General features: G+C 27.9%; 1 protein-coding gene across 1 annotated transcript; it reads right to left on the bottom strand.

Moving 5' to 3' along the window:
* Positions 1–6,522: 6,522 nt before the first annotated feature.
* Positions 6,523–8,445, bottom strand: LOC115695879 (F-box/kelch-repeat protein At2g44130). Its single transcript, XM_030622973.2, has one exon. The coding sequence runs from the start codon at positions 7,867–7,869 to the stop codon at positions 6,814–6,816; it is 1,056 nt and encodes a 351-aa protein (XP_030478833.1). The 5' UTR covers positions 7,870–8,445; the 3' UTR covers positions 6,523–6,813.
* Between the last annotated feature and the right edge of the window lie 16,619 nt (positions 8,446–25,064).

Genomic DNA, 25,064 nt, shown 5'->3' with positions numbered 1-25,064 from the left:
TCACATCTGCCCAGAACAGTCCTAATTCAGTAATTATAAGAAGATTAATGGATGCACTGTCAGGCTTGGTGATAACAGATCATGCCCCATAACTGGCATAGGCACTATCAAGTTACAATTAAAGGGTGGAGGAACTGCATAATTGAAGCATGTCATGCATGTTCTAGAAATAAAAAGGAATTTGATCTCTGTGGCTATGTTGGATCAGGAGGGCTATTCTGTGAAAATTGAAAATGGCATGATGAAAATTGTCAAAGGGTCAATGTTGATAATGAAAGGTTCCAAAGAGAATAAAATTTACATCGTACCTGGAAACACTATGATGGATCAGACAAATGTAGCAAAAGATGAAGGGAAAAAGAAGACAGAAATTTGGCACAAAAGGCTAGGGCACATCAGCAATGGTGGACTCAAGATTCTCAGCAAAAAGAGTGTTTGGAAAAGACAAGATCATGAATCTAGACTTATGTGAGCAATGTGTGCTTGGAAAGGCCACAAGGATAAAGTTTGGAACTGGTAAGCATGTTTCCAAAGACATTCTCAACTACATTCATTCAGACCTATGGGGACCCTCAAGAACAGTATCTAGAGGTGGTGTCAGGTACTTTCTTACCCTTATAGATGACTTCTCAAGATTTGTTTGGGTACATATATTGAAAACCAAAGATTTGGCCCTGAAAATTTTCACTGAATGGAAAACCATGATTGAAAATAAAACTGGTAAGAAAATAAAAAAATCTTAGAATTGACAATGGCTGAGAGTATTGTTCAGATGCTTTTACTGATTATTGCAAAAAAGTTGGAATTAGTAGACATAAAACAGTACCAAGAACACCACAACAAAATGGTTTGGTAAAAAGAATGAATAGAACTATTTTAGAAAAAGTTAGGTGTCTACTAATTCACTCTGGATTGCCAGAGAACTTTTGGGCTGAAGCTGTTTCTACAGCCTGTTACTTGATAAATCATTGTCCCTCCTCTGCAATGATATACATTAATAATGAAATAAATTTACATGAATCCATCTATTTGACATAATCCTTAAGATTAACATTACAAGACAAGCATGTTTATTGCCTAAGGAACCATGTCCGTCATGATTTGCATCAACATTTATAGAGCTAGTAGTTTTGATGTTGTGAACAAAGTTCAAGAAGTCAAGAAAAAATTTTGCAATAAAAGTTCTAACTCCCACGATAAGTGCGGAATGAAAATGGAGATAGCAGCAACGGTACATGAAAATGTTCCCGCTTCTGCGATTATTTGATAAAGACAATAGAGACATAAGGAAAAAACCTTAATGGGCAGTACTTACCTGTGTTGAAGCTTATCCTGTATATTCTTGGGTTTGCAGCATCAACTATGATCATCAATTGACCACTTGGTCCATCATTAATCTCTCTCCATCTTAAAAGTCATATAAGGGTTCATTTTTCTTTTTGTTTGGTCTATAAATTGCTTGAATGCCCCTTCCTTCAAATAATAATGGTTATTTGAATTAAATTGATATTTTCAACAACTTTTTCTTGACTTACTATATAATTATTATTGTCCAATATTTCATGTTTCTCAGTATTATTATTATTAGGCACCAGTAGTATTTAGTGCTTTTTAGATATATAACCTTATAATTGGTTAGCGATATTTCTTAAAAATTATTGCATTAATAAACTATATAGGATTCAATACTTAGTTAGACCAATAGCGATATTGACACATAAAAAAATACTAGCATTTCTCTTCTCTCAAGTGTTATAGCTTTTAAGAATCAGTGTATATCATTTATTGTCCTTCAATCATTTTATGATATAGACTAATTAGGATTTTTGCTCCCTAAATTTTAATATATACCAAATTATGCTCCTTAAACTTTTCAAGTCATTAAAAATTTCTCCTCAACTATTGAAATTGTTCGATTTAAGGACTTTTGTCTAATTTCTTTCAATTTTGTTAATGTGGCAATTGTTCATATACTAAATTGTGCCCGTAAACTTTGATATCTATAAAATCATGCATCGTATATAAACTTTAGCATGTACTAAATTATGCCTTCAAAATTTTTATCCACATCAGACTTTCTTTAGTAAAATTGAACAAAAGTCTTTAAATTCAATAATCTCAATAGTTAAAGGGAAACTTTTAACGACCTGAAAAGTTCAAGAAGCATGATTTGGTATATGTCAAAGTTTAGAGGGCAAAAATCATAATTAGCCTATGATATAATATTGTATTATTGTTAATTTGATATAATTTATTAGATAAGGGCATGTCAGCATGTGTGACACATGTTACTAAGAGTAATTTGCGACATAAATACTTAAGTTTAACTCCCAATTATTAAATAAATATACCTAAGTTTGATTTTTGGCGGTAATAATACCTAAGTTGTATTTTTGGAACTTTTGTAAGTAGCTCGATGTTAAGTGTTAAGTGAATTGTCACGTGGCAATTCCTGATTGGTCCACGCCATTAATTTGTTTTGTAAAAAAATAATTTAAATATACCAATAAGAAAATGACACGTGGATAGTAATTTGGCATTTAACTGACAGATACTTACGGAGTTTCAAAAATATAATTTCGGTATTATTACCGTTAAAAATTAAACTTAAATATTTGTTTACAACTAAGAATTAATTAAACTTAAATATTTATATCACAAATTAATTTATTAGTAATTTACACTCCTCTTCTTAAACTTTAATTATGTAAACAGTTTTATATTATAATTATATTATGATATGTTCCGAGTAATAATATTTTGAGTATTGTATTTCGACGGGCTTGAAATAGAGATTCGAGTGACGCATTTTTATCTTGGAGATGACAAGACAAATATAGTCTTTTTACATACTTTTAAGTAGTGTCAAGAAGAAAAGCAGTGATTCTTTTTAGTGGAGAGGCATTTTGGAAAGCAGAGAAGCGATTTTTGAAGGCTCTATTTCAATTGCAGCTTCAGGTTGTTCTATTAATTTCTGGCATTAGCCTTGGATCCCTTAGCTAGATTTTAATGAATTTGTGGAGCTGATGGAAAGTATCAGGGTCGAGGATATACAATTCAAACTCTGAGAGATGTTTCAATTGATAATGATTGGAATGAAGAGGTGATATTACAAGTTTTCGGCTTTGAGTTGGGGTCTCGCATCAGCAAAATTCCTAGGATACCTGCCCCATTTACAGATCAGATTTTCTGGAAACACAATCAGACTGGAAAGTTCTCAGTTAAAGCTGCTTATAGTGTGGAAAATACTCCGAGATTTGCTCCGGAAAAAAAGATTTGAAAGTGGATTTGAGACGCGGGAATCCATCCAAGAAACTTGGTGCTATTATGGAGAATCTCGAATGAGGCCATTCCTACAAAGAACCGGTTGCACTTTCTGCATGATAAAATTTGCAACATTTGTGAAGCAGATGAGGAAAATGCCTTTCATCTGTTTAGAAGTTGTAGTTTTTCAAGAGCTATCTGGTTTGGAGGAAGATTCTCCTTCAGAATAGATGACATCCCAGGAAACGATCTCATTAGTATGTTGGAAGGTATAATCGAAATGGTGACAGGAGTTCATAGGAATGAATTGATTAACTACATTGGATGTATGTTCTCTGAAATCTGGCTTCAAAGGAATGCTTTCTGCATTCAGAATGCAGAGATCAATCTCTCCTCTGCAGTGGTAGAATTGAAAAGAGTTTTGAAGAACTCCAGAATTTGGTCACATCAGAGAAGGAGGGAAGTACTGAAGCAAGATGCACTCCCAGTATTCAAGAGCCAGAGGGACATCATGGATTACTACACAGGCAGAGGTGCAATGTTATTTTTACAGATGCTTCATGGTTCAAGGGAGATGCAGGTATTGCAGCTGTAAGTGTTGAGATTTCCACTGGTTGCTGGCACGTTAAGACACAAAAGATCCAGACAGACTCGGTGCTAGAAGCTGAATTGAAAGCGATCCTTCTTGCTCTTTCAAGGGCAATTGAGCTAGGGTGGCAAGAAGTTCATATCCTCTCAGATTAAAAGATAGCTGTTCAAGCATTATCATCAGTGTTGGCAAGAGATGTTTCAGATTGGAGGGTGGCTGATGTTTATTATAATATAGTTAATTTATCTAACAAGTTTCTTAGTTGTCTTTTTTTCTTTATAAACCGTAGTTTTAATGTTTTCGCGAATGGTGCAGCTAAAATCGCTAGAGTTTCTAGCGAGTTAGCAGTTTTGTATCAAGGGGAGGGTAATCTCCTTGTGATTCCTATCTATTTTCTTAATCAATGAACAAGTAGTTCTTTCAAAAAAAAAAAAAAGTAGCGTAACAAACATTTTGAAAAGAGCAACTTATGACTCAATCAAAATAATGATTATGCATATTATACACATTAGAATTAATAGTTAATTTATTATCCAAATATAAAAATTTAAGCCAAAACATTGACTGCGCTTAACTTGTCTATTTTCTTTTTCTTTTTTGAAAAACAATTAAGGTACGTATTATTTGTCAAAATAAATAAATTTAAAAAGGCAAAAAAAATATACTTACTTACTTAACTTGATGAGCTTAATTATCTAAAGTTTTAGATTAGATTACTTATTCAGATCATTATCATATTAATGTCACTAATATATATATATATATTATATTTAAAATTAATATAATAAAAGAGGACTAATTTGGTTATAAAATGCAATGTTAATTATAATTAAGTTACCTACGTTAGATTTAATAATATTATAAAGATATATTGCTTTAACTAATTAAACTCATGTGACCATGACTTGATAAAGACACACATCGAGAATGATTCTTATTAGACTAAAATATATATATATAAAATAAACATAATTGTAAGCAATTATAATAATATTTCTTATAATAAGTAAAACAAAACCACAAAAAGCACCTATACGTACACTTGGGATTATAGTTTATAATATAGTTTACTAGACTTGAATAATAATAATAATAATAATAATTTATAGTATAAACACATAAATTTAATGTTTAGCTGCTAATAAATATTTACTTTTAATTTTTTACGGTAATAATACCTAAGTTATAATTCTAAAACTTCGGCAAGTAGCTGACTGTTAAGTGTCAAAGTAAATTATGACAATTATTCCTAATCGGTTCAGGTCATTGAATTTTTATTTTTTATTTAAAAATTAATTTAAATATACCAATAAAAAAATGACATGTGGATAATGACTCCAATTACCTACGAAAAATTCAGAAATATAACTTAGGTATTATTACCGCTAAAAATTAAACTTAGTATTAAATATTTACGCCATAAATTACTCATAATAAAATTTAAAGTCTAATAAGGCAAAACTAAAATAATCGATATAGGTGTTATATCGAAGTTCTACATGTATTCATAAGCTACATGCGACATCGTCAAGGACGATGCATTAGCGCCAACATCGTTCAACTATGTCGATGACAGTGTAAATTATCGACAACAATTAAAGGCTTAACCCAAGGAAGAAGTGTTTACTATGGTGGGACTAGGTTGCACGGAGATTTGAGTTTTACATCTAGATTTCAAATTTAATGACCATATTTTCTGATTAGAATCCAAATCCTATAGATTGTTGGATTTGATTGGTTGTATATGTTGGATGTATTTTAATTTTAATTCTATTAAATTTTAAATTCATACAATATTTTAAGTTCAAATTAGTTAGATTGGATTCAATGTAAGTCTTAAAATTTTGTGAGTCATAAGAAAAAAAATTATTTTGGTCCCTCATTTGAAAAATAGTATTTTTTAAATCTGTAATAAAAAAATATTTTTTTTAAAAGAAAAATAAATTTTTTTAGACCCCTAAATTAAGTGGGTTCTAAGTACAAAGCATGAGACCAGACTTAATTGGACTGAATCCATCCAATGTTTTAATTCAATTCAAAAAGAAAATATATTATAATCCTAATTTATGTATAAATATCTAACAACACTAAATTTAATTACTCTTCCAAACCATATTATAAAAATACTTACAATTAATTTAATTATATATTAGATTATATTTAATTAACTTTTAGACATCTCATCCAACAATTAATACTATCTAATTGGATGTTAAAACTTCTAATTCGATACAATTATAATTAAATACTAACTATTAATTTAACAGCTAAATATGATTGGATCGGTTAGTTATAATTAGATCAAATCATTTTATGCATCACAATCGTACTCACTAGACATTTTGTTGATTCAATGTAAAAATGTTACTAAAACATTAATTTTTTTTTTTAAAAAAAAAAATGGATTAAATTAAATTATTGTTTATTGTGGTCCATTTTTCTCTTATTAATTTTTTTATCACAAAAAGTCTTAGAAGATAAGATGACATTATTTCAAACACTATTCTTTGATAACTGTCAACAAATAGATATGGTGTCCAACCCTTCTATGTGGTCATTAAATAGAATAGTCAAAAATCATTTGTCAACTTCATCATCCCCACACAATATTAAATAAAAATAAAAATCAATAACCATAGAAGTTTTGATCCACAATTTGAATACATAAATTTTGATCCACAATTCACATCCATATCCATTATTGGATAGACTGATTTTTTTTTCAATAATAATAATATCAACATAATATCTATCTAGATGATAGATATATAAGAATAGACACTACTTTATTAATACGAGACCTTCTAAGAAAGTGAGTATAACTCAAAAGCTAATAATATTTCCCAATGTAGTTTTAATTCACTTATGTTTTTTGATATAGTATTAAGGTCGTATATATATACATATTTTATAATATAGTTTTATAATTTTTTTTTAATTTTTCCATTTTATAATTTAAATTATATCTCAACACAACAAGCTGATTGAACAGATCCACTGAATTCACAGGGCACAATTATATTTTCCAACTTCCCCTTTTGTCCTTGTTTCAATTCCACCATAAAGAAACCATGGGCCCCACCCTGATAATCTGAGCCCATCACTAGGGCCCGATAATCCAGGCCCACCCAACACGTTCCAATCCGAACCGCCGAGTCTAACTCGGCCCAATTAGAAAACTTCCCTTCCTTCTCTTTCCAAACACCCACGCGTCCTCTAGGACACTCCCCTTCAGCCCACACACTCTCCACGCGCCTCCATTCCCCACTAGCAAAACTATAAACCTCCGCGCTTGACTCAAACGCGCCCTGACTGTCGGTGCCGTACCCACTCACAACCCAAAACTCACCGTTTAACACCACGCCTTCGCACTCGTCACGGCCCTGACTCATCTGAGCCAACTCGCTCCACTCGTCCAGACTCACATCGTAAACCCAAGCCGAACTCAACGCGTTCTTATTCTCATCGTGCCCACCCGCAACATAGATCCGACCCGAATAAGACCCGACCGCAAAGAACGACCTCTTACCCGGCATGGCCTTGGCTTCGCTCCACCGATTCTTAGCGAAATCGAAAACGAAAACATCCGAAACGGGTCCGTAGCTTTTCGGATCCCAACCGCCCATTACAACCAGCTTACCTTCACAACCCGCCACGTGGCAGAACATAGGCAATCCGTCCGCGTATTTCGGAACCGGATCGATCCGGCGCCAGGTCGAATCGGTGGTATCGAACGCGACGAGTCCGAAACTCGGTGAGTCGGTGCGTTTCGGGGAAGCGAGTTGAGGATTGGTTTGAGCTTGTACTAAGCAAGCTAGTTTGTGAGTGAAACCTTTTGATTTTCTGTATCGATGAAATTCGGAGGTTTGGATGAGATCTCGCCATCGATGGCAAACTCGGGAGGCGACACAGTGAGTCGTGTACTGAAGACGAGTTAAGCATTCGTAACCGAGTTCGTCGGGTAGACCCGGAATGAGTTGAGAGAACTCGTTATCGTTAGAGTGAGAATTTTCCATTTTTTTTTTTCAATTAAAGAAAGCTTCTAGAAGAACCTTATCCTCTGTGGCGGTTTGAGAAGTGAGATCGTTGTGAGGTGTATGGGTATTTATACAGTGTGTTTCAGTGATAAAATGAAGCTGCAATAACGTGTAATATACTGCCACGTGTATAAGAAGTACACTCTAAACTATCCGCACTAGTCTTGGGGTACATTTTATTTTTAAAACTGTAAACTATTAGAATTTTCTAAAAATTTATAAGCAGTTTTAAATAACTACAACGTATGCAAGCCGGATCTTGGGCTATGCCCGTGCTTAGAGCCACCCAAACTAAAGGCTCAAAATTTTTGTTCAATATATTAATATATTAATGTGTAGAAGAAAAAATAGTAATTTCGTAAAATTTTGTTAAATATAAGCTCAAAATCAATAATTATCGAGAAAATTATATTGTATATTCACTTTTTATTTTTTAATTTAATTTTTACCCTTTTTTTATCACTCTTTAATTTATTCCAATTTTATAGGTTATACTTCTATTATCTGTGTTAGGAACTCTAATTTTGATAAGTTATGTGAGGTTATATTTGATAGTTTAATCATAAAAGAGAGTACATATCAATTAAAATTATTATATAGTTATATTTACTTAATTTGTAATAAAAAATAGTAATTCTCAACTTATCTCACAATTATCTCTATACTTTAAATACAACAAAAAATCTTAAGCCCAATTTTTGTCAGGGCCAGAACATATGTGATTATTAAAAAAAAAAAAAGATATTAGCAGCTAAACTATCTGAACTTTACGTTTTGTAACACTTATCCACAAAAATTAAAATTTTGGTAGCAAAACCTACTGAACTCCCATTCTGTTTTGCCGTCTAAAAATCACAGTTAAGTGCTACGGTAGACTGTCCTCGTGTACACACTTGTACACGTGGCAAATTTTTAGTGGTGCACGTAATATTCTTATTTTGTGTAACTTTGTAAACTGAAAATTATTTTTAAAAAATAAGGCCAAATAAATTTAATTGTTTTCAAAAAACAATTTTTTGTTTTTAAAATCAAAAAATAATTTTTTGTTTTTAAAATCAAAAATTTATTTTTTAGTTATGAAGTCAAACATGCATTGATATTTTTTTTTTTATTTTTGTAAAAATCCCTTAAAAAAAATTAAACATAGAAAAATCTCTTAAATGTCAAAATCGATTAGGAATTAAGAGGACCAATTTGTATTAATGTATAGTACTTTGGGTAATTATAACTAGTGGTTGTAAAATTGGGTCTAAGGTTAAAATAGTAAATTAATGCATGCATGTCATTGTAAAGGCTGCCACGTGTGGATAACTAGATAAAGAGGTCTTGGTATAAATAGTTGTCGTGTTTATGGGGTAGAGTTTTCTCGAATAACTTTTAGGAAAAAGACACTTTGTGATCACATTCACAAAAAAATCACACTTTTTTTCTCATAATGTTTTTTTTTTTTTAAAGGAAAATATCATTTTCGATTAGATTTTCTGTTTTATTAAATTATAAAATAAATTCTATATTTTTTAAAATAGTATAAATAAGATCTTAAATTGATTTTTTTTTATCAAAATAAAATTTAATTATAATCCGATCTAAAAGTGCTATGACTAAACTATTTATATTTTCTGTATTCGTTCGTATTAGAAATTGTTTTTAAGTTGGTTATATTAAAAAAAATTATCAAGCATTAAGTTCAGGATCCTATTTTTACTATTTTAAAAAATACAGCGTCCATTTTGTCATTTAACAAAACAAGGAGTCTAATCGATAACTTTTACAAAACACAGATTCAAAATAGTATTTATTATTTTTACACGACATTGTTCATTTACGTGCTATATTCTTTTAACTAATTATATTTACTAAAGATTACTTTATCGATGGTTTAAAAAAAAATTATATTTGTACTCCACAAAATGATAATTACACTCTAATATTTAAAAAAAAATAAGCTTAAAATAACTTTTAAAAATTACTCTTAATATTTTTTTTTAAAAAAAATTCTCATATTATTTTGTGTTAATTTTAATACTTATTTTAATTTTTTTTTAAATCATAAATAATTTTTTTTAATAAAATTTCACATATTATTTTATTTTAATTTTTGTTATAATATTTGAAATATAATTATTTTTATTTGATAGGCATATTTTTTAAGAATATAAATTAGAAAAAAAAAAAAAACTAATGTAATTAAGGATATATATATATTTTTTATAAAATAAAAATTATTAAAATAAAACACATTTATAAATTTTTAATGTATAAATCTCCCAAAAAAAATACTTTAATTTATTGCAAAGGAGAGATTAAAGATGAGTTTTACTAAAGTAAATAGGCTTGTTATATACTTTTTACCTTTTAAAGGAATTTAAATATATATATATTTTACAGAATGTTATTTTTTCAATTTTTTTTTTCACAAAATAATATTACTTTCACGTTACTAAAACATAATATAAGTTTTGTGACAAAGTGAAAACATACTTTTGATATAGCCTAATTACAATTTTTGTCCCTGAATTTTTCAGGTCGTTAAAATTTTTCGTTGAACCATTAAAATTGTTAGAGTTAAGGATTTTTGTTTAATTTTATTCAATTTTGCTAACGTGATGATTGTCCATAAACTAAATTGTACCCCTAAATTTTGATATCTGTCAAATCATGTTTTTTTTTTTTTGAAATGAATCATATTATTAAGCAGTCTCACTAGGCTTATCTGCCAACAAAGGGACAGCAGCACAAGAGGGCAAAAAATCTGTCCAAATACAAGAAGAATGAGTCATTCAACTCCAAATAGCTAAGGCATTTGCTACAGCATTACAAGCTCTATGGACATAAGAAAACTTTACAGAAATAAAATGATGCTGAAGAGATAAAATTTCACTAATTAGCATGCCCCAATCCGATGAGATATATGTAGCAGTAAGCAAACTATTGATAACTCCCAAACAGTCTGAGTTAATAATAAGCTGAGGTAAAGACCATTTGTGAGCCAATAAAATGCCCAGCCGAATTGCTGCCGCCTCAGCAAGATGCACCGATAGAGTACCTGGAAGAAATGAACTTTAACATGCATCAAATTTTACTCCTAAAATTTTCATTCACGTGAGACTTTTTATAGTAAAATTAGACAAAAATCATTAAATTTAACTATCTTAATGGTTTGAGAGAAACTTTTAACGACCTGAAAAGTTTAGAAAGTATAATTTATTATATGTCAAAGCTCAAGAAGAAAAACCTACATTAACCTTGATATATTGTTGAAGTTAAAAGAGTGCTCGAAATGTGTGGATAATTTAGAAAGAATGATTAGTATATGGATTAAGTGTGAGAGGAATTGAATCCTCTTCCTTACTCTTTTCTCAATATTAAATAATATTATGCCGTTAATCTCTAATTTGTCATAAGACCTTGTCCACGTAAAAGTTTTCCATTCGATTTTTCTTTTCTTTTTCAGTACTTTTTTCTACTAGCTTAATAAAGCTTTAGTTTTAATTATCTCATACTTTAATTTTTGTCCCTCTTCTTTTTTCAATTACCAAACATTTCCAAAGTGATCTACTTGCTTGGGTTTGCTTATTATTGTATAAACTAATTATGGAAAAAACAAATTTAAAATTTAAACAAAGTTAGTCATAAAAGTGATTTATTATTAATAGAAAAATACTAATTAAATGGCACCGACTGTGTGTAACATAACACCTTAATTATAATACTGGTGTAGTTATATATTAAGTTCTACATATCTTAGTTAGTAATTATTATGGAAAACAGTTAATTATTCGTGTGCAAAATTTTACCTCATGATTTTATCATACATTAGGCTAATTAAGATTTTTATTTCCTGAACTTTGACATGTACTAAATCATGTCTTCTGAACTTTTAAGGTCGTTAAAAATGCTTCTGAACTATTGAAATTGTTGGATTTAAGGACTTTTGTCTAATTTCATTCAATTTTACTATTTCAGTGATTGTTTATGTACTAAATCATGCTCCTCAAACTTTGATATCTATCAAATAATGTCCCTCGAATTTTGACATGTACTAAATCGTGCCCGCTGAACTTTCATCCATCTTAGACTTTTTTACTAAAATTGGAAAAAAAAAGTCATTAAATCCAACAATCTCAATAGTTCAAGGAGCATTTTTAACGACCTTAAAAGTTTATGGGTCATAATTTAGTACATGTCAAAGTTTAGAAGGACAAAAATCTTAATTAGCCTATACATTATTTATGTTCCTCTATTAATATAATAAATATTTAATATTAAGATTCATATATTTTAATTTAATAATTATTATAAAAAAATTGCTAATCATTCACACTTAACACCTATTATTACACATGATCAATTAGCAAATTAGCAGCACAACCTAAAGCCGAAAGTTAAGTCTAAACTACTTTTAGCCGAAAGTAAATGTGTGAATTATTGACCATTAATTAATCCAAGCACCTATACTATTAGTTTGATCTCTAAATTATTCCTTCTAGCTTAACAAAAACCAATAACACAAGTAAATCATAATATATATAGGGCAAAACTATGGTAGGACCTAGTAAAAGTTTCCTACCGGTAGGATACTTTTTTTAACCATTCATTTTAGATCGTGTGGTTATTATGACATAAGATGTATACTTTTACGATAAGACTGCTTGTATAGAATTAAAACTTTATACATTATAATAATATTTAATATTTATTTTAAAAAATAAAATAATATTAATAATTTATAAAAAAAAATATTAATTTTTGATTTAAATTATTATTATTTTTTAAAAAATTAGTTTAATTTTTTTATACAATTAAAATTTTAATATGAAATAAATAGTAATTAAAAAGTCTAATACATATAATACACATATATTTCAAAACTTAATAGATTAAATGTATATTCCATTCTTATATATATATTTTCTACATACAATTTAAAATAAAATTAAATATTTTTATATATAAATTTTTTTCCTTTGAATTTTTTATTTTTTATTTTATTTATTTTAATTTGTTGTTAGACACATAAAATAATAATATAGTTATGTGAAAAAAATGTTTTTTATAAATATTAAATAATTTAATATTGAAAAGTAACCAATCCAAAATAACCGATTCAATCTGTATTTTTTCTGATTGAATTAGATTGAATTTGAGCTATTGTGCGAATTGGATTGAATCCAAAATATAAAATCCGCACTTAGTGCGAATCGGATACACTATAAGCAAAATAGTGTGGATTGGATTAGATGAACACAACAACACTCCGTATTTAAAAATAGAAAATTAAAATCTGTAAAAATATGAAAATAATTATAGATCTGTAAAAATATAACTTTTTGTTATTTTTGGGTGTTTATAAAATAATCTCTTTTCTATTTTCAAAAAATTAACAACATGCTTTTTTAGATTTAAATGTTTAAATTTATAAGCAAAATATGAAAAAAAAAAAAATTGTACAAGAGGCGCACATTTAAGAATTATTTTTTTTAATCTTCTCTGCTCTACTAATTTATTTTTCAAAATTGAACTTCAAAAGAAAAACAAAATAAATATTGATTAAAATGATAAAATAAATAAAACAATTTCCTACAATAGATTTTATTGTATTACAGTGAAATGAAAGTCACTATTTCATAATTGATTAAAAAATTTCCTTATACAATAAGGTAAAAACAAGTTGCCCCAGCCCCACCATAGATAATCCCTATATATAGGGCAAGTTTATAGTAGAACTTAACATAAATTCTCTATTGCTTTTATATCTAATGGCAATATGGAGGTAGGGTGCATTTTAATTGAGTAGATTTTAGTGTATTTGATAAAAGATTTATATAAATTTATTATGAGATTCTTGATGAATTTCTTCATCAACTTTTTATTGAAATGGTATGAATTTTTGGATATTAATTTCCCTCTATGAAAACAAGTGCTAAATAGTACAAAATATTTAATTGATTAAAGTATTAAATATATATAAATAACATACAGACACTCCACTGTAATTTCAATACAGTTTATGTTCTTTAGTTTGTGATTGGTCTAATTTATTACCCTATGCTATGAGGAAAAAGCTAAAGGACCTACAATAGAATAACCCTATATATATATATTATATATATATATAAATACTAGTTTAAGAAAGAAAGAAATTAAAAAAAATCATGTCTAACTATATATAGTGTCCTTTTTATTATATTAAACAAACCAAATACTAATAATAATAAAATACTAATAAAAATTGAATACATGATGATTGGCACTGATTGGTTTGTGGTTCGAAAATTGTTTGGAAATAAAAATTTTAAATTTTTTATGTTAAAATTGTTTCTAAAAATGTGATTAGCTGTAGTGCGATTTAGTATTTTTGAGTTTTAAAAAGTTAAATTTGTGATTGGTTGGGAATCTCAAAACAAAAGTAAGAGAATATTTGAAAAAAATTTGGATTCAACGATTTGAAAACATAATTAAAACATAAAATTATTGTTTTCATTTTTTAGCTTAAAACTTAAAATCATATTCAGATTTAGTTTTTGAAAACACTCTACCAATCAAGTATTTTTATGTAGACCCCCACATTTTAAGTTTTTTTAAAAACATAAAATTGTTTTCAAATCCCAAACCAATCAGCCTTAGAGAAATTTGCGGCTTAAATACTCAATTTGTTTAATTTGTTGCAACTAAATACCTAAAACCCAAAAATTGCGATAAAAGTACTCAAAACTCTATTTTTGTTAATTAATTTACTTAACAAAATTAGAAAGGGAGCCTGACAGAATTAATTTACCTATACAAACAATTGAGAATCAAATGTACAAGAACAGAAAATACTAGTGATGATGGTCTTCACAAGCAAGAATTATTACAAAGAAAGTAATTGAGTTTAACAAGAACAGAATCTAGTACTTACAAGAACATCTCTGAAGTCTTTCCTCACAAGTGTTTTGCTCTCTAATTGACTAACTATACTATACAAGATAAGTCAAGATCCTTTATAGATTTGTCTAACTCCAACCTCAGCTAACATAACAGAATAATAGATAGTGAGCCAATCTAAAGTGTCCATCATTGTGGCATATACCAAATTTAGTAGTTAGTTACTTGTAACCAACTCCACAATAATTAGCTTGTTTTGTTATAATATATCCTTTATGTTAGGGGATATATTTTTTTAATAATGAAGTTATCATTGCTTGGAAAAGAAAAATTACATAGCTCCTTCATTTGAAATTAAGTTACCAACTATATCAGTCTCAATAAATTATATTCCCTAGATTATCTTTTATATACAAACTCAGGTGATATATATATATAAATAAATATATATCGCTACAAATAAAATTAATTAAGTATTTAGTTCACATTTCATTCAAAAAAAAAAGTATTTAGTTTACATGATTTAATTTAATAATTATTATAAAATATCACTAGTTATTTATACTTTCAATAAAAATATGAAACCAATAAAATTATAACTCAACAATACAAGAACTATAATAAAAATTAAATAATATTACAACTCTATTGCAAAAACACATGTAAAATGAAGAATAGAAGATAAAAAGGAGAATCACAATATGAAAGTAAATAATACAGAGTAAATAAATTGCATAATATTTATAGAATATTAAGAAAATTATAAAAAAAAATGTCTAGTTGAAAGTTTTAACTAGTATTGATGATATAGTACGACTTCTTAATAGAGGTTCCATCTTTTTTTTTATGTATAATTAAACTCGAAAATGTTAATCAAATAGTGTTTATCTAAAAAATTAAGAATTAATATTGTATATATATGCACACTCAACTTTTTACATTATCAAATTATACTTCGTATACGATTTGTTAATATTATCCATTAAAATATAATTTTTATAGTTAATTAATTGGGAAAAAAACAAAAAAATACAAAAAAGGAAAAAAAATTACAAAAATACTTTGGGCCGGCCCATTAAACATTTATACAGTCCACATATAAATATTTACAAAAATACCACATGCACTAAGTCTTCAGCTGTACAGAGCGAACCATGAAAGTGAAAATACCGCGATCGTTTCAAAACTGCAAAACAACCAAAATGAAACCAAAACGATAAAAATACAACTATTAATTCTGGCGAAATAAACTGGAAAAGAAGACCTGCAATGATCTAAACAGAAAATGACGAAAAAAAATCAGAAAAACTATGAAGAAACTGAAATTACACATTTGTTTTCTGTTTTATTCGATCAAAATAACTCCCCCTAATATCGAAATCTATATTCATGAAATGTAGATCTGTAACAAACAGATCTGAAGCTACCACCAAATCCAAAACAATGTATGATGTGAAATTTTTTAAAAAAACCTCATGAATAATACATGTACGTTATATACAGTTGCATTTTGATTGATTACTGGTTTCCAATATAAATATATTTTTTTAGAAACACAATAAGAAGAGTAAATTCGAATTAAGGTACAACCAGTTACGTATAAGTCTGTTTATTTTTTGTTTTGGTTGCCTTATAGTTGCATTATCGTTTTATTATAGTTTATATATTATGCATGAATTTAATTTGACGGGGACCAAAAAATAGTAGTTATAATGAAATAGTTGCATATTAGTTTTATAATGAAATAACATATGCAAGTAGCAAAACTATAATAAAACTACTAAACAACTGTATACAAACTAAAATACAGGAAAAACTCTTTGAACATCAACATCCATGATAAATCTCATTGTTACCCATTGATGATATAAAAATGGACAAGAAACAACTAGACAAAAAACATATTTAAAAAAAATACATACAGAAGGTGTTTACACTATTAAAAAACTATGAAAAAACTATTACAAAATGAGAAATAATTAAATGAAGAAACTGAAATGAAAAACAATAAAACATCTGAAAAAACAAAAACAGAAAAAAAAAAAAAACAGAAATTAAGACTAAACAAACGAAAATGAAAAATTCATAAAAAGAACAAATAAATTAAACTAAAAAATAGAAGCCCTAAAAAACTAAACAAAACTAAAAGAAATGTTAAAATGAAAAACCTAAAATAGTAAAATCGATAAACACAAAACACAATAATGTCAAATACGAAAAAAATTTCAAAAAGGGGGGAAACGAAAAAGAAACCGAAAACAAACCTGAGATCGAAGACCAGCTCCATCTTAATCATTTTTTGAGCATCATCTTGATGAATTTTTTCCTGAGCATCATCTTAATCATTACAGTTATGGGATTCGGTAATGGGAGTTGAAAAAAAATTAAAGAACAAAAAGAAGAGGGAAATCGAGTTGGGATCGTGGAGGGGGAAGTGTTTAGCTATGGAGGTTAATATTTTAAAAAAAAAAAAATTGAAAAGAAATGAAAAATAAAAAGAAAAAAGAAGAGAAAAAAAAAGGAGAGAAATGATATATAGAAAGATTGATGTAGTACATCAATCTCACGTGTCAATCAAGAAAGCATTTATTGTGTGTGCATGTGGTACAAATGTAAAAAATTAAAAGAAAAGGGTATAAATATTTGGGTAACCGTGTAGTGGTTTTTTGGTAATAAAATTAATATTTTGTATTTTTAATGTAAAAATTTCTAATTAATTCTTCCACCATATTATATCAATTTTATTGTGAAATGAGTGAAGTAGTGAATAATAGTTAATAAATGGATGTAAATTAAATACCTTAATGTTAATGAATAATAGAATAAAAATCTTTTATTTTTTATAATAATTTATATTTATATTTTTTTAATTTTTTGATCATTAATGTAAAAATGGTTAAATGTATCTAATTTGTATCCATTTAACAACTATCATGAAGTATCATCTACCATGTTACTTGTTTCACAATAAAATTAAATAGAATATGATGGAAGAACCATATTACTGTAAAAGTTATATTTTGATGGTATTATTTAGGGATGCACATCAGGTAAGTTTTAACGGGTTTCATGTTTTCGGATTCGGGTGTACAGAATCTATAAATCGAACCCGCCCGTTTGTGTGACCGGATTTTTGGGTTTCGAGTGTGGGTTGGGTGAGCACTACAAAAAATTTTACTTTTAGTCACAACAAAAGTTGTGACTAATTATAAATTATCATTCTTATGTTGTGACTAAAAGGTCCGTGGCTAAAGGTATTAGTCACAAAAATTACAATTTGTTGTGACTAAATGTGTTTTTAGTCACAATACTTGTTGTGACTAAAACTAAATTAGTGACAACTTGTAACTAAATACTATGTTTTGGTCACGTACAAGTAAGTTTTTGTTGTGACTAAACGTCACATTTAGTTACAAAAAATTTATGTTGTGACTAAAAATAACAATTTTTTGTTGTGGCGGGTTGGGACCGGATTTCGAGTTGAGCTGGGCCTTTTTTTTTTCTTTTTGAAAAATATCACTTTTTATACATTTTTTTTTTCATAAAAGTACTCAAATTTCATCAACCTTTCCACTTTAAAAAGAAACTTGTTATTTTGGCATTTTACAATACAATATTTGTAACTTCTATATTATAGAAAATCAATACTACTTAATACTTATCCTTAACTACTTCTAAACTTATTAAAATTTCTAAGAAAAGTTAATCTAATAATTTTAATCCATAATCCAACAAACCAAAAATAAAATCCATACTCCAAATGGGTAGGTTTTTAGAATTAGGTTTTTGTTTTGTTTTATTTTTTAGGGATAAGGAATCTGATATCTGGGTTAATTATAATAATAATAATAATAATAATAATAATAATAATAATAATAATAATAATAATAATAATAATAATAATAATAATATTTTCGGGTTTTCGGGTGGGTCTGAGTGTAAACCAGTTTTTCAAGTGTCAACTTAATCAAACCCGAACCTGCCGGTAATAATTTCAGGTTACACCCGAACCTGATCACTATTTTTTAAAACCCTATTTTTTTGGGTTTTACGGGTTCAGGTCGGGCGGGTTTGCCGAGTGGGTGGATTTTTTGGATCGAAATGTTCAGCCCTAATATTATTAACAAGTCGTATATCATAGGAAACCAATTTATAATAGTGTAAAAATTTAAAGGGAAAATACTAATTATTCAAAAATCAATTAAACGTATATTAATATGAATCTTGATGTTATTTTGAACTTTTGTTTTCATTTTAATTAAGAAGAGACTAAAAAAATCAGAAACGAAATTTACATGGGTAAATAGTACTATTTTAGATTCTGTGTTTTGCAAAAGTTACTAATTGGACTCTTTGTTTTGTTAAATGACAAAATAGACCCTATATTTTTCAAAATGGTAAAAATAGGACTATGAGCACAATTTTTAATAATTTTATTTTTTAATATAACCAACTTTAAGACAATTTCTAATACGAACAGATACAGAAAATGTAACCAGTTTTATCATAGCATCTCTAGATCAAATTATTATTAAGTTTTATTTTGACAAGAAATCAATTCAGAGTCCTATTTGTACAATTTTAGAAAATACAGGATCTATTTTATCATTTAACAAAATAGAGGGTCTAATTTGTAACTTTTACAAATCACAGGGTCCAAAATGGTATTTACCCAATTTATATCTTATTCATTGAATAATGGTTCCTTTTAGTATTATTTAATTATGAATTGAACTGAGATATGCTTTCTATACCTCCGAGTTGGGTCTGGACTAAGACGGGCTAGCCTACGCTTAGAGCCCACTGATCAATTTAGAAACCGAAAAAATTCCTTTTAAAAATACACATATTTTTTAATAGTTTTTTCGATAATATCTTATATTTCTTTTTAATAATGAACCCAATAATTTTCTTTATTCCTAAAGTCCACCCAGTCTCAGGTCGATCCAATGGCTAAACTTTATTACCATAAACTATATCATAAACTCAATATTATATATAATAGAGAAATAACCAGGCTAGCTCAAGTGGCTATAGGTGGGTGTGTGTGTGTTAGAGGTTTTGGGTTCGAATCCCAGGTAAAATATGTTTGTAATATATAAACACTTAAATAAAATATATATATAATAGAGTAATTTGCAATATAAATACTTAAATTTAACTCTCAGTTGAGGATAAATACCTAAGTTTTATTTTTTATGGTACCTAAATTATATTTCTGAAACTTACCTGAACATTAAGAGTCAAAGTTAATGGGCACATGATAGTCTCTGATTTGTCTAGATTATTAAATTTTTATTTTTTATTTAAAAATTACTTTAAATCTACCAATAAAAAAATGACACGTAAATAATAATTTCACACTTAATGGTCAGCTAGCTACCTACAAAAGTATATACTTTAAGTAAAAAATTAAATTTAAGTATTTATCATCATTCGGAAGTCACCGCAAATTACTTTATGTAATATCATATAAGATGTTATATCTACATACTTTAAATAAAATATAAATATGAGTGAAATTATTAATTTTATTAAATATTTTACATAAATATATTTTAAGAGAGAGAACATATTCAACATGTCTTGAATCAACATTTACATGATAAATTATAATAAGAATATATATACATATATTTATGGAAATGATGATGGATAATAATCATTTTGAAGTTTATATAGGTGTAGGTGGGGGGTCATGATCTCGACAATGATCTTCTTCTATACAACCTCTTTGGTAAGTGTTATCACTATGTCGATTTTTCATACAATTTTGTGGATGTTTGAAGCTACATCCTGCAATTTCATCTCTTGTAATTGTTCCATACCCAATAATTCTTCCATCAATCAACTCAACATTACTACATCCAATTAAGTTGATTATACAAATAGCAACAATCACTCCTTTTGACAAATACATATTCTCCATTAATTTTTTATTTGAAGTAATATTGTATGATCATATGAATTAATGTATATATGTATATGTTTGTGTGTATATATATATACATGCTTTTATGACTTGAGTAATACTAATATTAGGGTTTGCTTAAACTGAAATAATTAAGGCCACATAATGTAGCCTAATTTGCTAGCTAGAAAAATTAACCATATATTGTTATATGTTACAAAAATAAATGGAATATTTTTGTTGTTAGTTAGTCAGTTTATTTGTTTCTTTCTTATTGTCTACATTAAACTTTTAATATTTTAAATTTATTATAACAAAATGAATTAATTAGATGATATAATGCAATTACAAATTTATTAGTTATATATATATGTAAATATAGAATTACAACTAATATAATTTATTACTATATATGGTACTATTTTTCATTCTTTTTTATACAAGAAAAAATAAAAAATAGAATTTTTTTTATTATTTTTACACTTTAAAGTAGGGGTGTTCATCCGATCCAATCCGCACTTTTTTGGTCAAACAACATCCAATCCGCACTAAGTGCGGATTTCATATTTTGGATCCAATCCGATCCGCATAAGAGTTTAAATCCAATCCAATCCAATCCGCAATAGTACGGATTTGATCGGTTATTTTTTTAATAATAAATTATTTAATATTTCATAGAAAAAAAAAATTAAAAAAAGACTATTGTTTCTTAATCTCCAATAATAATCTACTTCTATCTCTATTTATATTCAAATTAAATCAATATACATATATATCAATATATATATACTTATTTTTAGATTTACACTAAAATATATATGTATCTAATTACTAAAATAAATAAGCTAGTATATATATATTTAAACTTTATGTGTATGTGTCTATGTGAATAAGAATTATTTTTCTTGTGTTTTTTATTATAAAATAAATAAAATGCACCAACTCAATATATTACTAAAAAAGATTAAGAAATTAGAAGTTTGTGTTTTTTTTAATTAATATATATTACATATTATAATTTTTTAAAAATATATATAATTAAGTGCGGATTGGATTGGATCGGTTATACTTTTTGAGGTCAAATAACATCCAATCCGCACAAGTGCGGATTTTAGATTTTTCAATCCAATCCAATCCGCACAAGTGCGGATATCCGCATTTTGCGGATTGGATTGGATTGGATCGTGCAGATTGGATTGGATCGGATATTTTATGAACACCCCTACTTTAAAGTAGTTTTTTTTTTTATATATATTTTTATAAAAATTCACATAGTAACCCACATATTAATCAAATGACCAACTTATATCGCAACTAAAATCTACATAGCAATCTACATAGACACCAGTGAAGAAATCGCCGGAGTAACCCAAATCGTAAATTTGAAAGAAAAAAATTAAAAAATAGTATATAGGGTAATTTTCCTAAAAAATCTATTAATAAATTAATTGAGATGCACCTCTAGTTTTATATTAGTGCAAGTAGTAGTTTGTTGGAATTTTATGCTCTAAATAAAATTCATTTCAATATAATCTTATTTAGTATTAATAGTAGGGGTGTTCACAATGTATCCGATCCAATCCAATCCGCACGATCCAATCCAATCCAATCCGCAAAATGCGGATATCCGCACTTGTGCGGATTGGATTGGATTGAAAAATCTAAAATCCGCACTTGTGCGGATTGGATGTTGTTTGACCTCAAAAAGTAACCAATCCAATCCAATCCGCACTTAATTTTTTTTTTTTGAAAAATTATAATATGTAATATATATTAATTAAAAAAAGACACAAACTTCTAATTTCTTAATCTTTTTTAGTAATATATTGTTTTGGTGCATTTTATTTATTTGGTAATAAAAAAACACAACAAAAATAATTCTTATTAACATAGACACATACACATAAAGTTTAAATACATATATACTAGCTTATTTATTTTAGATACATATATATTTTAGTGTAAATCTAAAGATAAGTATATATATATTGATATATAAATATGTATATTGGTTTAATTTGTATATAAATAGAGATGGAAATAGATTATTATTGGAGATTAAGAAACAATAGTCTTTTTTTATTTTTTTTTCAATGAAATATTAAATAATTTATTATTAAAAAAATAACCGATCAAAAATAACCGATCCAATCCGCACTATTGCGGATTGGATTGGATTGGATTTAAACTTTTATGCGGATCGGATTGGATCCAAAATATGAAATCCGCACTTAGTGCGGATTGGATGTTGTTTGACCAAAAAAGTGCGGATTGGATCGGATGAACACCCCTAATTAATAGAAGATTAGAAATTATTTAGATTTACATGTAGTTTTCATGATTATAGTTTTAATATACGAATTCTATTAAATCTTGAAGATATTATGTCATCACAGTGGAAAGAATTTGTGATTATATATGCTTCAAATTATTTAATCTCATGATTTATCAGTGCACTAGTAGTGCAATTGAGTTGGAGCGTTAATCATATATATGAAATTTATAGCTTCTATAACTAGTTAGAAGTAAAATGATGATTTTCTTAAAGCTTCACTTAATGACATAAATGGAAGAGCTTCTATTTTTGTAATTATATTAGTTTATTGAAATATTATTTATAAGAAACCAATTGTTTTAAGGATAAAATATATTGAAGGGTAAAACAGTAAATTTGTTCCTACCCAATATAAATCATCTATAAAGGATATTTGATTATTTTGATTGAAACAGTAGATAATTTATGAATTAATAAGATAGAAAATTTATTCGGTAAATTCTAGAACTACTTATTCAAAGTTTGATTATATAGGCCCATATGGTCCCCACAGTACTTGAAATAATATTGTCTTGTAGACTTAATTAATTAATTTATTTAATTAGTTAGAATTCTAAATAATGACCATGTCTTATTTATGAGTTTCACTAAGTAAGAAAAATTTTGAGAAGAAAAAGAATTTTTAGAATTTATATATTAATTAAGAGATTATGAAAAGTCTAATTAATAAATAAATTAAATATTATTAATTAATTATACTTATTAAATAGATAAAATTAACATTTATAAAGTTAGAATATAAAATGGTACACTTATGAAAAGAAATATAAGTTTTAATAAAATAGTAAAATTGAAATCATTAAGGCCACATGAGGAGTTCAGCCAACATGGTTTAAATAAAAGCATTTTTATCTTTTTTATTAGTTTTTTATTCCATTTTAAATTCTAAATCTAATCTTAAAGGGGAAATTTGACATTTTATGCTTAAAAATGTGTAATGGTGTTAAATTATACCATCATCCTAAGAATTTGGTAACTATGCCAATCTTTTAATGGTAACCCCAAAATGCCCTCTCCTCAAACCCAAAAAAATCAGCCCCTCCTTTCTCTCTCTTTCCCTTTCGTTTGATCTCTCTCTCTCTCTCTCTCTCTCTCTCTCTCTCTCTCTCTCTCTCTCTCTCTCTCTCTCTCTCTCTCTCTCTCTCTCTCTTCTCGCACTCTCTCTCTTTCACTTTGTCTCTCTTTCTCATTGCTCTCTCTGTTGCCGCCGACTGCCGCCGCCTGCCACCTCCACGTCTTGGCCGACTGCCACCTTGAAGATTCTCACCCTCAAAGTTCACCACACTCAACAAAGCAATGGGTAAGTATTTTTCTTAGTAAATAGTGTTGTTTTTTGTTGTATTGTATGGATCTGAACGTTGTTAGTTGTAATTTGTGGCATTTGTGTCCTTGAAATGGAGGTAGAGTTTGTTCCGAACAGTCTGTGTTTTTCTGGGTTTTTACGTGTTTTTGCGATTTTATGCGACTTTGTGCGATTTTGTGCGATTTTCATGAGGAACCTGAGGTTAGGGGTGACATGATTAATTTTGGCGACATTGTACGATAGTTATGAGATTAGTGTGCGATTATGATGTTATGCGATTTATGTGCGACATTTGTGCACGATTATGCGATTTTGTCATGTATATTTAAATCTGCGACCTTATGCGATTTGTGTGCGATTATTGTGCGACATGTTACTCCAGCATATTATAGTTGTATGAGACATTTGTGATAGTTATGTGATTAGTGTGCGATTATGATGTTATGCGATTTGTGTGCGACATTTGTGCAGCATTATGCGATTTTAACATGTATGTTTTAATCTGCGACCTTATGCGATTTGTGTGCGATTATTGTGCGACATGATACTCCAGCATATGGAAGTTGTATTAGGCGACATTGTGCGACTTCCGTAGTACCTTGTGCGATGTATGTGCGATATTGTATGCTGATTTTTTCTGTTTATTTGTTTGTATTTCTTTGGGACAGATTCATCTGTATTTGTGCCTGTACTGTATGATGGAGTTTGGACTTTGGAGGGTTTCAACTGGGTATTTGATTCCTCAAAAAGTAAGACAT

Source organism: Cannabis sativa, chromosome 6, assembly GCF_029168945.1.
Source record: "Cannabis sativa cultivar Pink pepper isolate KNU-18-1 chromosome 6, ASM2916894v1, whole genome shotgun sequence".
Classification (NCBI taxonomy): Eukaryota; Viridiplantae; Streptophyta; class Magnoliopsida; order Rosales; family Cannabaceae; genus Cannabis; species Cannabis sativa.
This window is presented reverse-complemented; position numbering and strand designations above follow the sequence as displayed.